General features: G+C 53.0%; 2 protein-coding genes across 3 annotated transcripts in view; both read left to right on the top strand.

Annotated features, from left to right (window-relative positions):
* Positions 1–3,583: 3,583 nt before the first annotated feature.
* The window catches only part of LOC102377484 (zinc finger protein 708-like), a 12,562-nt gene continuing 3,257 nt past the window's right edge, over positions 3,584–12,888 (top strand). The window contains exons 1-6 of one of the 2 annotated variants that reach the window (XM_025203309.1): positions 3,584–3,669; positions 6,870–7,521; positions 7,647–7,857; positions 8,864–9,036; positions 9,524–9,650; positions 11,380–11,496. In XM_025203309.1, coding sequence (XP_025059094.1) covers positions 7,135–7,521; positions 7,647–7,857; positions 8,864–9,036; positions 9,524–9,650; positions 11,380–11,496 — 1,015 coding nt within the window. In that variant the 5' untranslated portion in view covers positions 3,584–3,669; positions 6,870–7,134. Of the gene's footprint in view, positions 4,725–6,869; positions 7,522–7,646; positions 7,858–8,863; positions 9,037–9,523; positions 9,651–11,379; positions 11,497–12,888 lie in introns of both variants that reach the window. The other variant, XM_025203308.1, reaches the window with a different exon arrangement.
* TMEM177 (transmembrane protein 177) overlaps positions 10,453–12,888 on the top strand; it is a 24,733-nt gene continuing 22,297 nt past the window's right edge. Inside the window, exon 1 of the mRNA XM_025203313.1 lies at positions 10,453–10,521. The gene's annotated coding sequence lies outside the window, so the exon portion shown is untranslated. The remainder of the gene's footprint in view (positions 10,522–12,888) is intronic.

Raw genomic sequence — 12,888 nt, 5'->3', positions numbered from 1 at the left:
AAGGGGCAGATGGAGATGGAGCACAGGCAAGCATGCAGCCGGTGTGCAATGCAGCATGGCTCCAAATCATGTGCTGCATTAGGAAAGCCCTGTTTTAATTGTGGTAAGAATAATCGTGGCCAAATGTTGCAAAGTGCAAGCCCATAACGTCCAGGTGCATACGGTTGAATGTAGTCCAGAAGGACAGTATTATATAGATACAGTAGAATCAAGCAGAGCGACTGAAAAGGACTGGATCCTGCCACTGGAAGTGCATGGGTTAATGATACCATTCAAACTGGATACAGGGGCTCAGGTGAACATTTTTACTAGAGCAAAATTATAAAAAACTGAGGCCTACAATAATAACCATAACTGCCTATTCAGGAACGAAGATATCTGTCAAGGGAAAGTGCCTAGCCTGCATCAAACATAAAAATGTGGTGTACAATCTTGCATTCGTTGTAGTACCTAAGGAGCTGACACCTATTTTAGGCCTACAAGCTTCTGAAAAGCTCAGTTTGGTTAAACAGGTGCTTGCATTAGTACACTCTGGATCAGGGTATGAAGACCTTATCTTGGAATAGCAAGATTTGTTTCAAGGCCTAGGTTTCTTACCAGGGGAACATACAATTCAGGTAAAGAAACAGGTCCGCCCAGTTATACACCCATGCAGAGAGGTGCCTTTTGCCCTCTGTGATAAACTAAAGGCAGAGCTCAAAGGATGGAGGAAGCCCAGGTCATACAGAAAATTGAGGAGCCAACAGAGTGGGTGAACTCCCTAGTTATTGTGGAGAAGAATAATGGCCAGCTGTGGGTATGCTTGGATCCAAGGGATCTCAATAAGGCCATAAAGAGAGAACATTTTAAGTTGCCCACCAGAGAAGAGATGATGGCTCAGTTTGCGAATGCGCAGTTCTTCAGTAAATTTGATGCTTCTTCTGGATTCTGACAGCTGAAGTTAACAGAGGAAAATTCAAAATATGCACATTCAGTACTCCATTGGGAAGGTATTGATTTCTGCATTTACCTTTCGGTATAGCTACAGTGCCAGAGGTGTATCACAACACTATACATATGATTTATGAGCATATTCCAGGTGTAGACACCTATGGATGATATCATCATCTGGGGCTCCACCAAGGAAGAGCATGATCGTGGACTCCAAGAGGTGTTGGAGGCAACTAGGGCTGCAAATTTGAAATGCAATAGACAGAAATATGTTTTTGGAGCTACAGAACTGACATTTGTGGGAGACATTATTTGTAGAGAAGGGGTGAAAGCGGATGAGAAAAAAATTTGGGCTATTGAAATGATGCCACTCCCCCAGTCAAAAAAGACTTGCGATGCTTTTTAGGAATGGTAAATTATCTTGGAAGGTCCCTACCAAACCTGTCTACAACAGCAGCACCTCTAAGGATGCTTCGTGAGAGTCCAGAACAGGAGGAGGCATGAAAGGCATTGAAGCAACAATTAAGACAAGAACCTATCTTAAAATTCAATACCCCTGGGAAACCAGTACAGATATCACCAGATGCTTCGCAGTTGGGATCCAGTGCTGTGCTACTGCAGAATTTTAACAACCGATGGCAACCCATTGCGTATGCATCTAAATCACTAACTGAGGCAGAAAGCAGGTATGCACTGATTGAGTTGTTAGGAATTTTGTTTGCATGCTAGACATTCAGTCAATATATTTACGGGCAGAAAGTGAGTGTAGAAACAGACCACAAGCCCGTGATAGCACTGTTTTGCAAGCTTCCGATCGACTGCACCTTAAGGATTCAAAGAACGATGGTTAAGACCGATGGTTCGAAGAATGATGATTTAAGCTGCAGGAGTATGACTTCACTGCGAACAACACACCTGGCAAGTTTCTGTTTACAGCAGATGCGCTGTCCAGGGCAATAGCCACCACTGGACAAGTGGAAAAGACCTCCGAGACAGAGATTCAAGCCTATGTCGAGTTGAGAGTTCACTTCCAAGCGCAGACAGGAGGCTACAACAAATAAAAGAAGAAAACCATTTCGCTGTTTCAACTCATGTCAGCGTTTCACCCATAGGATATAATGGGGAATCATGAAAATGCCTATAACTGTGATTTCCTGCCTGATTCAGATGAAAATTGCAGGGACGGTAGCCCGTTCTGAGGGTGTGAGGCCTGCCACGTTTCAAGGAGATTGAGGTGCAGTTTCCTAGAAACCCGTGCACCTAACTGTTCAAAGCAAAACTCGTATCGCTTGCCGTCAGCAGCAGCCTGCTGTCATCCCGCATGCAGATCTAGGGGCCTGCACCCCTGGGACAGCTGCAGGGCTGTGCCAGACTCCTCTCGGGGGGTGCAGGCCCCCAGATCTGCGCACGGGATGACATCAGGCTGTGTGCCGGGAAGCCTGGTGCTGCCACCGGCCCCAGCCAGCAGTGGCAGCCTGCTGTCATCCCGTGTGCAGATCTGGGGGCCTGTGCCCCTCCAGGAGGGCTGCGGGCAGAGCTGACCCAAGCAGGGTGCAGGGTGCAGGGCAAATCAGCCCATGTGGGTCCCATGTGCCCTAGATGTGAAGAAGTTGCTGCTGCCGGTAGCAGTGGCAGCATTGGCAGCAGGAGTGGGGAGGGGTAGCGAGCGGCTGGACGCTAAGCTGGTGGCGGTGCAGAGTTGCTGTGGCCCCAGCTCTGCAGGCCCCCCAAAGTGCAGAGCCTGGGGCAGTCGCCCTGATTCGCTCCCCTCCAAGGATGGCCCTGGCTGCGGGGCTGTGCCCCAGTCTTCCCCCTTCTCGGCATGGGCTGCGCCCAGTGCCAGTCCCAGCTGGCAGCGGCAGCCTTCTGTCATCCCGTGCACAGATCTGGGGGCCTGCATGCCCAGGAGGAGTCTGGCACAGCCCCACAGCCAGGGCCATCCCCCAGTCCCCTGTTCAGTTCCCCCAGCTCTTCCTGGGGGGCACAGCCCCTCAGATCTGCATGCTGGGTTTCAACAGGCTGCCGCTGCAGTTTCAGCAGCAGCCTGCTAAACCCCTGCATGCAGAATGAGAGCCTGCGCTCCCGGGAAGAGCTGGGGAAGAGATCAGAGAGTGGGGGTGAGCGATCAGAGAGTGGGAGGAAGCGATCAGAGAGTGGGAGGAAGCGATCAGAGAGTGGGGGTGAGCAATCAGAGAGTGGGAGGAAGTGATCAGAGAGTGGGGGTGAGCAATCAGAGAGCAGGGGAATCGAACCAGGAGCTAGATGTCAATATAAGAGCAGTCCTTCCCTCCTCTTCCCCCTCGCTCTCTTTAGTTTCTGTTTAGCTGCAGCAAGCCCGGCTTGGAAACATTTTGAGTGCCCTCATTTCCTTTTGAAGCCTTTTGTTTTGCTTCGATGTCGTTGTTTCAAGGTCGAAACGTATTGAAACAGATTTGGAATGAAACACGGGGCGCAATTTCGCACAGGCCTAGTTCTGGATGGTTTGGTGGTTTTGTCTTGCGTGCTTGATGTGTTGTTGTTGGGGAGTTTTTGTTGTTACACTGTGGTGGTTATTTAAAAAAAAAAAAAGGAGGGGGGGAAACGTAGTGACGAGGGTTAGACTTTGGAGACAGTCCCTTACAAGGAAACGTCTTATCATCGGTGAGGAATTTGCACAGGATCCCTGGAGGAGAGGAGAATAAAGATGGAGGCAGCCACATGGTCTGTGCTGGAGGAGCCCTTCCTGTGCTGTCCTTAAAGGTCTGTTCTCTTCCTCATTCCTCCGTGTCGGTATTCGCTGCGGGACCCGAATCATTACACGCGGGACCTGGAGTGCAGGCCAGCCAGGCTTTTGCTACGGCCTTGATTCGCTCGCCAGCCAGACGACATCTGCCTGCATGTTTCACTGCACAAAAGTTCATTTATGTTGCTGCGAGCCTGTGACTGCCCTGGGGACCCCTTTTTTTTTTAGGTGCATGTAGCAATGATCTTTGCTGGCGACATCCTTCAATTGTTCTGTGGGTGGAGCAACGACTGTGCGCCGAAAACCCGTCGGCTGTGCTCCTGGCATATCCAGATGATCTTTAAAATAGGATCAGATGTTACCGACAGCCTTCTAACCAGCGGATAGGCTCATTCGCTGTTGCCTTCCTTTCTTTATCTTGTTTTAACTTTAACCATGATAGACAGACACCTTCCCTGAAGCTGTGTTTCTCAACCTTTTAAGTAGCAAGCACCCCCTAACTTCTGAAAATGTCAATAAGTACCCCCGCCCTCAGTTTTCCAGGGGGTTTTGTATTTACAGACTAACGTGTGCTGTATGTTGGAAGAAGGGCTGTGTGTATAAGGCCGTAATAGGACAGATGTCTGATCTGGTGTGGGTAGGGTTGCCACCTTTTACACCGGAGGTGCACAAATCAAGCATGTACCTGGCCTAGAGGTGATGTTGCCCAAAGCTAGGAGGGCTGAACCCAGGCACGCCAAATTATTACTGGGGAATTTTAATGTGCAGCACACCAAATTTTTTGCCATAGTTTTGGGAGGAAAAGAGGGTGAGAGAGGGAGTGTGCTGGGGTACACACGTACCCCGTTTCTCAACCTGTGGTACGTGTACCCCTGGGGGTATGCCCTGAAGAATCTGCTCCATACATTGTCCACACCTCAATGTGTGCAAATACAGACAGCCAAATAAATACCTTTATGCGCGGTAAGGTGCTCAGAGACTGTAATGATCTCCTTTTGGGAATACCGAGGCGCCTCTGCTCGTGCCAAAGCCCTTTGGCTCCGTGATTGTCCTGTACGGGCTACTCCAAGAGGTTAGTAACCCATCCTGGAGCACACTTTCATATCCTCGATACTTGTCCTCTCAGCTGATTTCCTCCCCTCCACCCTTCCTGTGTGTAAAACAGCCCTCACTTTCCCTGCATTATAGTGTTTAAGAAAATAACCTTGTGACTTCTTTTTGAATGAGTCTCACTTGTTCGGCGGGAGGGCTGGTCTGTCTTGGAGGTGGTATTAAAATGTATATGGGCTCATAAAAATGTAGAATCATGTACTTGGCCCTGAAAAAAGACCCGGGATCTGGCTGGGATTATGGGGCACATCCGTTCTGGGTCTCCCCAAAATGCTCCCCTCCACCTCACAGAGCCTCTCCAGAAGAAGCCCGGGCAGGTCCCAATGCTCGGTTTTTGGGTGCCCCCTGCCACCCACCCCTCAATACCTGCATGCTGAGTGCATTGTGCCAAATAAGGGTCTTATTTTGGGCTAGGATTACAGGACATAACCCACTTTGGGGCACCCTAAGCCACACAAATCTGCCATTGTGGGACTCTCCCTAAAAAGCTTGCTGGACCCAATGCTGCCACCCTGACAACTGAGAGCCCCTGAAGCCTGTGTCATAATGTTACTCCCAAGAAGCAGCTGGGTTTTGGAAGGGATTATAAGGCCAAATCCTTTTTGGGTCACCCCAAAGTGCACGTCCCCACCTCCGGCAGGCTCTTGTTACCTAGCCTGGGCATTGCATTGTGCCACCTAAAGCTTGGCTCTCATTCACCCCGAGCCCCAGCCAGAAACTGGGTGATGGGACTTTTCACTGGTGTGAATAGACCTGTGACAGGGGCACCCCGAACAAGGGGAAAGGGGGAGATACAAAGATGTGATGGGAGAGGCCAGACCACAACCCACTTTGCCAGCCTGCAGCCTGCCCTGACACAGGTGGTGGGGAGGGGGCTGGCTCTCCACCACCCTCCCTGGGGCCTGCATTGCCCTTGGCTCCATCAATGTGCAGGCCACTATGGCTCCTGCACCCTCCTCCCCGCCGCCCAGTGTCATGTGCATCCCCCAGGCCACGGCCATGTCCTAACAGGCTCAGCCTCATATGGCCCCTCCTGGCCCATCTCCCGCAGCACCCACCTGCCTGTGCATCACTGCTATCAGAGCCCTTGCCTGGCATGGTCCCGCAGCCCCTGCCTCATCTCCCAACTCCCCCAGTGCCACCCTCAGCTGCTTGCCCCAGGCTCAGCCCCAGAGCTCCTGCAGGGACTGTGTGGCACAGCACCAGGCCAAGGACATCACTGCCTCCGCCTGACCCTCATCCAAGCAATAAGCCCAGAGCCCGCTGTGCACTCTGCAGCTTGCAGGTCTGGCTCGGGCCTCAGCCTTGCAGCCTCCACCTCCCCACTTCCCTTTGTCTTTATTTTCACCAAGTGCCCATTGCAACCTGCCTTAGCAAGGGAGGCTGGTAGTTTGCAGGAGGGCACTGGCCCGTGTCCTATCTTGAGCACAAACAGGCTTGTCCCCAGCTCCAGCAGCTGCGCAGCAAATGCATCTGCCTGGGGGTCATCAGGGGAAGCAGAAGGGGAAGGTGGCAGCTGCCAGGGAGCGCGGGCTGCAGGTCGGGAGTGAGGGGCACCAGGGACAGGGGAGTGCGGGTTGGGAGGTGGGGGGCACTGGTAGGGCTGGGGGGTCAGCTGCTATGTCCCCAAGATGGGGAGGGCTCAAGGGGGCTTTGTGCTGAGAGCGGCACAGGAACTCTGGACCCTGGCACGTTTCCCTCCCACGGGTTGGGGTGGGAGGGGAGATGAAGTCACATCGGTGGGAGTTGGGGAAGGGGCCCAGGGCCACGTGCAGGGCATTGTGCGAAGGGCTGGCGGGGCAGATGCGGTGGTGGAGGGGAGGGGAGGCTGTGGGAGTGCTTGAGGGACCATGGTGGAGGAGTCCTGTGGGGCCAGTTGTCTGGGGCAGGTGGGAGACACTGGAGATGCTGCCCAGGCGGGTGCTGCAGGGCCTGGCAGAGGCTGGGGGGTGGCGGGGAGCTGCAGTTGGGGCACTTCTGGAGCCAGCTGTGTAGGCAGGAGGGGAAGCGAGGATGCCCCTGAGGTTGGGGGTGTCAAGGACAGGACAGGGTCACGGTCCTGTTCTCCCATCATGTGGTGAAGTCTGTGCTGTCTCCTTTCCCACAGGTGGCCTCGGAGACCGGAGGCTGTCGGCAGATCCGTGCGTGAGTGCAGGGAGAGCTAGAGCCCGGCTGGGGGAGATGGTGGCCCTTCCCTTTGCAGCCCTGGTGCAGCCGGAGATGTAGCTGGAGGAGCAGTACTCCGGAGGGCTCCAGGCAGGAGCTGAGGGGGCAAGATAAGTCCCTCGTCTCATCCAGGGTGGGACCAGGGGTTGTCCCTGAAGTGGTCGGAGGAGCCGGTCCAACGCCAGGAGATCCGGGGGCAGAAGGTGATGCGGACCATGCAGCCCCCATCCGAGGCCGAGATTCCCCCAGACACCCCACAGCTGGCACCAGGGGACGACCTCCCCACCCCAGAAACCTGGCGTCAGTGCTTCCGGGGCCTCCGCTACCTGGAAGGCAAGGGGCCGCGGGAGGTTTGCAGCCGCCTGCGGGAGCTCTGCCAGCGCTGGCTGGGGCCCCCGCGCCGCAGCAAGGAGCCGCTGCCCCAGCGCCGCAGCAAGGAGCAGATCCTGGAGCTGCTGGTGCTGGAGCAGTTCCTGGCCATCCTGCCCCAGGAGATGCAGAGCTGGGAGTGGGGGCGCAGCATGGAGACCTGCGCGGAGGCCGTGGCCGTGGCCGAGGGGTTTCAGCTGGGGAAGAAAAAGGATGAGCTCCAGGTGAGAACATTTCATCCTGATCATGGATGCTGCTGTCCCTGTCTCCATGTGCTTGGGGGATGTTCTCTCCCAGCCCCATCTCTGCTAGATCCTGGCTCTCCAGTGACATTATTTCTCATCCCCAGGTCACAGTGCGTGTGAAGGTCGAGGAGATGATCTTGGACAAGATGCAGCACATGGGGGCGTTGCAAGAACCTGGTGATTCCTGGCCGGAGCAACCAAAGACCAATCGTGTGGACAACCCGCTGGAGGAGTCAGGAGAGAGGGAAACCCCGGGGCCTTGTGACAAGCAACCCGGTGTCCCCAAAGAGGAGCCCCCACCCCACCAGGAGTCGGGTGAGGTTCAGGCTGGAGGCCTGGGCATGGGTCTGGGTGCTGGAGTGGCTGTCCTGCATGCAGGGGGAGAGGCTCGAACGTCTGCCTCTGCCCATGGCAGGGCTCCAATATTCATAACCAGGTGGCTGAGCTGGGACCCATCTCTGATCTCTGTGGGTGGGCAGCTCCCTGACCTTTCTCATGGCATGTGTGCAGCTCCCAGCGGAGAGAGGCTGTGTCTTGCTTGGGCACTGTCGTGCTGCTGTGGTAACAATCCATGATCTAATTGATGCTCTGACGATCAATGTTCAGCTCGCCCCTCTCTCATGCCCCCATGAGCTCTCTGTGCCCAAAAAGGGGCTGGTGCAGGTGTCGGGGAAATGAGACTCCCCAGTGGCTTATGCTGGCTCATGTACAACTAAACCAGGCCTCTATCCTGCAAATTCCCCCAAAACAGAGGAGAGCTGGGAGCGGTCAGCAGGTGAAAGCTCATCAGGCTGGTGCCCCAGACAAGGCCCTTTCTCAGGAGCAGGTAAGAAGCGCTGACTCTCCCCTTTCCAGCAACAGGAGGCACCGTCCCTCGGTGGAGAAAACTCTCAGCCACAACATTTTGGTGGGGTCAGTGCTCCAACAGATCAGCTGTTCTTGTTCTCCGGTGCCTTTGGAAGCATTTCACATGCCCTGGAGAAAACTGACTTTATCTTTCCCCTCCCTCTCCCTTAACATGTGGAGGCTGACACAGCCCCAACATCCCTTGAGCTTCTTTCCCAGGGAGCAATGTCCCTGCAGGCTCTGATGTGGTGTGATCACCACCTGACGCTGGAACAGTTTTTGAAGTTCATCTCCAGCCTAATGCCCAAGGAGGTCTGTTAGCAAGAGCTGTGCAGCTTTGAGTCGTCCTCCTCCCACTTCCACACACTGAAGCCTCCATCTGCCTTAATCCCAAGCCAGTCCAGGAGACGAGCAGGGCTTTCCCTGTGCCAGCAGCACCAGGACTAACCTGTGCGCTCTCTTCCCCACCCCACAGGTGCTGCAACCCTGACGAGAGCCCAGCAGCAGCCTCCTGAGGAGGGACCTGTAATCATGGAGCTACAGAGGGCTTTCCCAGGGAGACTGGAGGAGAAGGACTCCCTGACACATGAGCCGGGCCAAGTGGAGAAGGAGCAGGGCAGGCCTCCAAACCAGGGGGAGACCATGGAGGTGAGCAAGGCACCGGGTCCAGTTAGGGGAGGGAGTACAGCTGGGGCAGAGCCCAGGGGTGCTGTAAAAAGTTTGGGAGCGGGGAGTCCTGAAGAGAGACAAGCCTATGGTGATGGGGGCTGCAAACACACCAAGCTGCATTTGCAGGAGCTCCCTCCCAAGTGCAGAGAGCCAGGGGTGCTGGCATGAGAAGGCCTGGTCAGTGTGCATGGAGCCGGGGCTCCCTGCCCCTAAAAGTGCTGCCCAGGCTGCCTCAAGGGGCCAAGCAAATAGAGCGTGATGAGCTGGGCTAAGGCTGACACACAAACTCCTATGTCTACAGCTGCATCCACATCACATGTCAGCTGAATCCTGGGGAATTTTGCACCTCTACCTGTCGTGGCTAAGTCTGCAATTAGCTGTAGTACAAAGTGATTGCAAATAGGGCTGTGGCGGCTGGAAGCAGCTGGAACAGGAGGCACTGATGGTGTAATGCTTGTGACTGCAGCTCCCGAAGGTGTTTGAGGAGGTGGCAGTGTATTTCACACGGAAGGAGTGGGAGCTCCTGGAAGATGAAGACAAGGTGCTTTACCGGGACCAGATGCTGAAGAATTACCAAGCCCTCGTTTCCCTGGGTAAAGCTCTGGTTTTTGCTTCTCCTATATGAGCTCTAAAGTTCATTGTCTTCTCCCTGTGTTTCAACAAGTCTCGTCCTCGTGCACTTTGGAGGCTGGAGGTTTACATCCCCTTCTTCCCCACTGCTGTCAGTGATCAGGCCTGTCTCACATTTCATATTGATATACGCTCCTTCATTTGATCCAGCCACCTTCACTTGAGTCTTCCTCATTGTTGTAACTCCTGTTGCTTCCATATGCATCAGTTTCTGGGCAACATGATCTCCTTTTGCCTTCTCAGCGTGTTCATATTGTCTCCAACTCATTGTACATAAATGTACTAAGAGCTGTTTCTGGGGAATGGCTCTGATTTCCTCCCTCTCTTGCCTAGTGTGTCCTGTCCAAACACATTTATCAATCCTAGCATGGCCAGTTCTGTGATGTCTAAATTCCCTTTCTCCTCCTTTGGTTATGACCCAGCAGAAGTTAACAGAAGTCTTATCAGCCTCTGGTGCTACAACAAATGGATGATGCGTTTCTACATCTCCTCTTAGGATATATGTACATGTGATGGATCCCAGGTATTTCTGTCATGGGGTCACTGGAAGCTTCTGTCCACAGTCCTTCCCAACATCTTCATCTCCATAGATCAGACTTTGGCTTTGCTTTATTTACATTAAAACCTGTGCTCTCAAGCTCATTCTGCTATTCTCAAATGTTTTCTTGTCCTCCTCCTAAAATCCCTTTGCAGATCACACACCCATCACTGTGATAAGAAGAAGTGGGCTAGGTGCAGGGCCTAGTGAAAACCAGTTTTCATTTCCAGAAGATCTCTAATACGAGGGCTTGTTTTGGCGTGTGTGCAGTGTCAAGGTACTTCACTTTTTACTAGGTTAGTTGTCTTTTCTGATGCTTTCTTTCCCCTCCATTTCCCCTAGAGGATTCTGTAAGGAAGTGGTCAAATGATTGCTCTAGCTCAACAAAGACCATGTAGACCATTTCTACATTATGGGCTTTCACATGCTGTACATTGTGTGTCTTTCTGCCTTCTTTTGCCCAGATTCATGACTCACAGTTGTGTTAAACGCTGCAGTATTTGCCAACCTGTGCACTTATCTCCACTCCTGGGTTGATCCTACCACTGGATAGCATGATTGCTCAGTTGTTGCTACAGTTATTATAAAATAATCCTTTCCTGTGGCCTGGTGATGCTGAATTGGTCTCTCCCAGAAAAAAAGTCTCCTTGTCAACCATCTGTCACAGATTCTTTTCACTGCCATGAGTCCTCACTTCAGCTCTTTCCTGAGAAGATGCTCATTTCCACTCCTTTGCCTGGAATTCCACCGATAAGATAAATGTTTTCCATCTGTAAACGCATCCACTGTCTTTTCATTTTGGTACCTTGAAAACAGTAAAAGCTTTATCTTTCTGCTGTCTAGTACATCACAGATCATTGAGTCTCCACACCTGTCCATGATGACTCTGTCAGTTTAATGCCCTTTCTATTCCAGGAGTGTTCGGTAGTTTGTTTCCTGTGACCATCCCACCACTGCCTGGGTGACCAGGAGCATCATTTAATGAAGGCTTCTCTCTGCAGCGCCTTCTCATCCATCCTAAATGCCCATCCTCCCTTGTCCATTAAGACCATAGTAAAAACCTTGAGCTCATTGGATCCATTCCCCAAATCCCGGTGGGTTATTCTGCATCCGCTACTAAGTCACAAACCCTCTTTAATTACCACCCTAAACAGGATATCAAGGTCCCACACCTGACTTAATCTGCCGCATCCAGCGAGGAGAGGTGGAGCTCTGGGCCTGTGATGATGAGGATGGTGGGAAAATCTCAAGGTTGGAGGACCTGCTGCCAGGTGAGTGTGGCTGTGCCCCTCCCCTGGCTCCCCTTTCAGAAATAGGGCAGGTCTGCAGTTGGCCAGAGTGCCAGGGGGACCTGGAAACTGCAGCCCTGCCCTATGTTGCCATTCCAGGGTGCTGACCTCAAATACAGTATATAATGCTGCAGTGTGTCAAGGCAGGTCTTGTTCCCACCATAGGCAATGGAAGGGGGACTAACAGGGCTTAGTCCCTCGCAAACGCGGGGCAGTGGTTGGGCCACAAGGCAGCCCGGCCATGGACGCAGCAGGGGTGCAGGAGGGTGCGCAGGCAGCAGTGAGGGAGGGAGGGAGGGAGTGGGGCTAGGACTGAGGGAAGGGCAGGTGCTCGGGGCAGGGCACGGAACTGAGCCCCAAGTGGCTTGTGGGGGGAGGGGGAGGTGTGGCTCCTACTGCTACCTGCAACTCAGGAGGCACAGGGGGTGCATGCCCCCCGGATCTGCGCAGGGTAGGGCGGGCTGCAGCTGCAGGCTGGGGCTGAGCTCTTCATCTCTGGTTCTGAGTGTCACAACGCCTGAGGCTCGGCACCAGTGTTGGGGTCAGGCCAACTCTCAAGATCTCCATATTGCGCTGTTAGACAGGAGGGTGTGACACAATTGCACATATACAAACACACAAATCAATTGGATGCATACACACACACACACACACACACACACAGAGTACCAACTCAGGCACATACACATCCAAACTAGCCTAGGCACATGCATACCTATCACCAATTCGAGCACATACACTATACACCCCAAAAGTTAGACAAAAATCAATGGTCCATACCCGCACACTCAGATCACTAATTCATATATCATACACACAAGACATATATACACACACTTTAACTCACCAGTTCACACACATACAACCCACCTACACATAGATAAGTTCCTAACTTGGATGGCACAGTATATATGTGTGTGCTTGGGGTACCTGGGATACTTGGGGGAAAGTAAAGGAGAGAGAGAGAGAGTTAAAGTGTGAGGAGTGGAAGTTGCCAGAACTGAGATTAGAACTGGTGGACTAGACAGAAGCTGGCTGAGGAACTGAGGCTTGGGGTTACTTAAGATAGACTGGGGCTGGAAACTCAGGCAGACAGCTGAAATAATGGGGGGGGGCACATAAGTGGTGGCAAGGAGGAGACAGCCAGGGGAGAGAGAGAGAGAGAGAGGCAGAAACCTGGGAGCTTGGGGCTGGAAACAGGCTGGCAGCTTAGAGACTGGGGGGCAGATAAGTGGTGACAAGGAAGAAACAGTCAGGAAACAGACAGAAACCCAACTCGGGGTTTCAAAATAACAGGTTTATTAAACAGACAGCACACTACACAGCCTCATGAAGTTATTGGTTCCCACACACACACACACACACACACACACA

The sequence above is a fragment of the Alligator sinensis genome, unplaced genomic scaffold (genome assembly GCF_000455745.1).
Source record: "Alligator sinensis unplaced genomic scaffold, ASM45574v1 scaffold510_1, whole genome shotgun sequence".
Classification (NCBI taxonomy): Eukaryota; Metazoa; Chordata; order Crocodylia; family Alligatoridae; genus Alligator; species Alligator sinensis.
The sequence above is the reverse complement of the archived record's forward strand: the minus strand, read 5'-3'. Positions and strand labels throughout refer to the sequence as shown.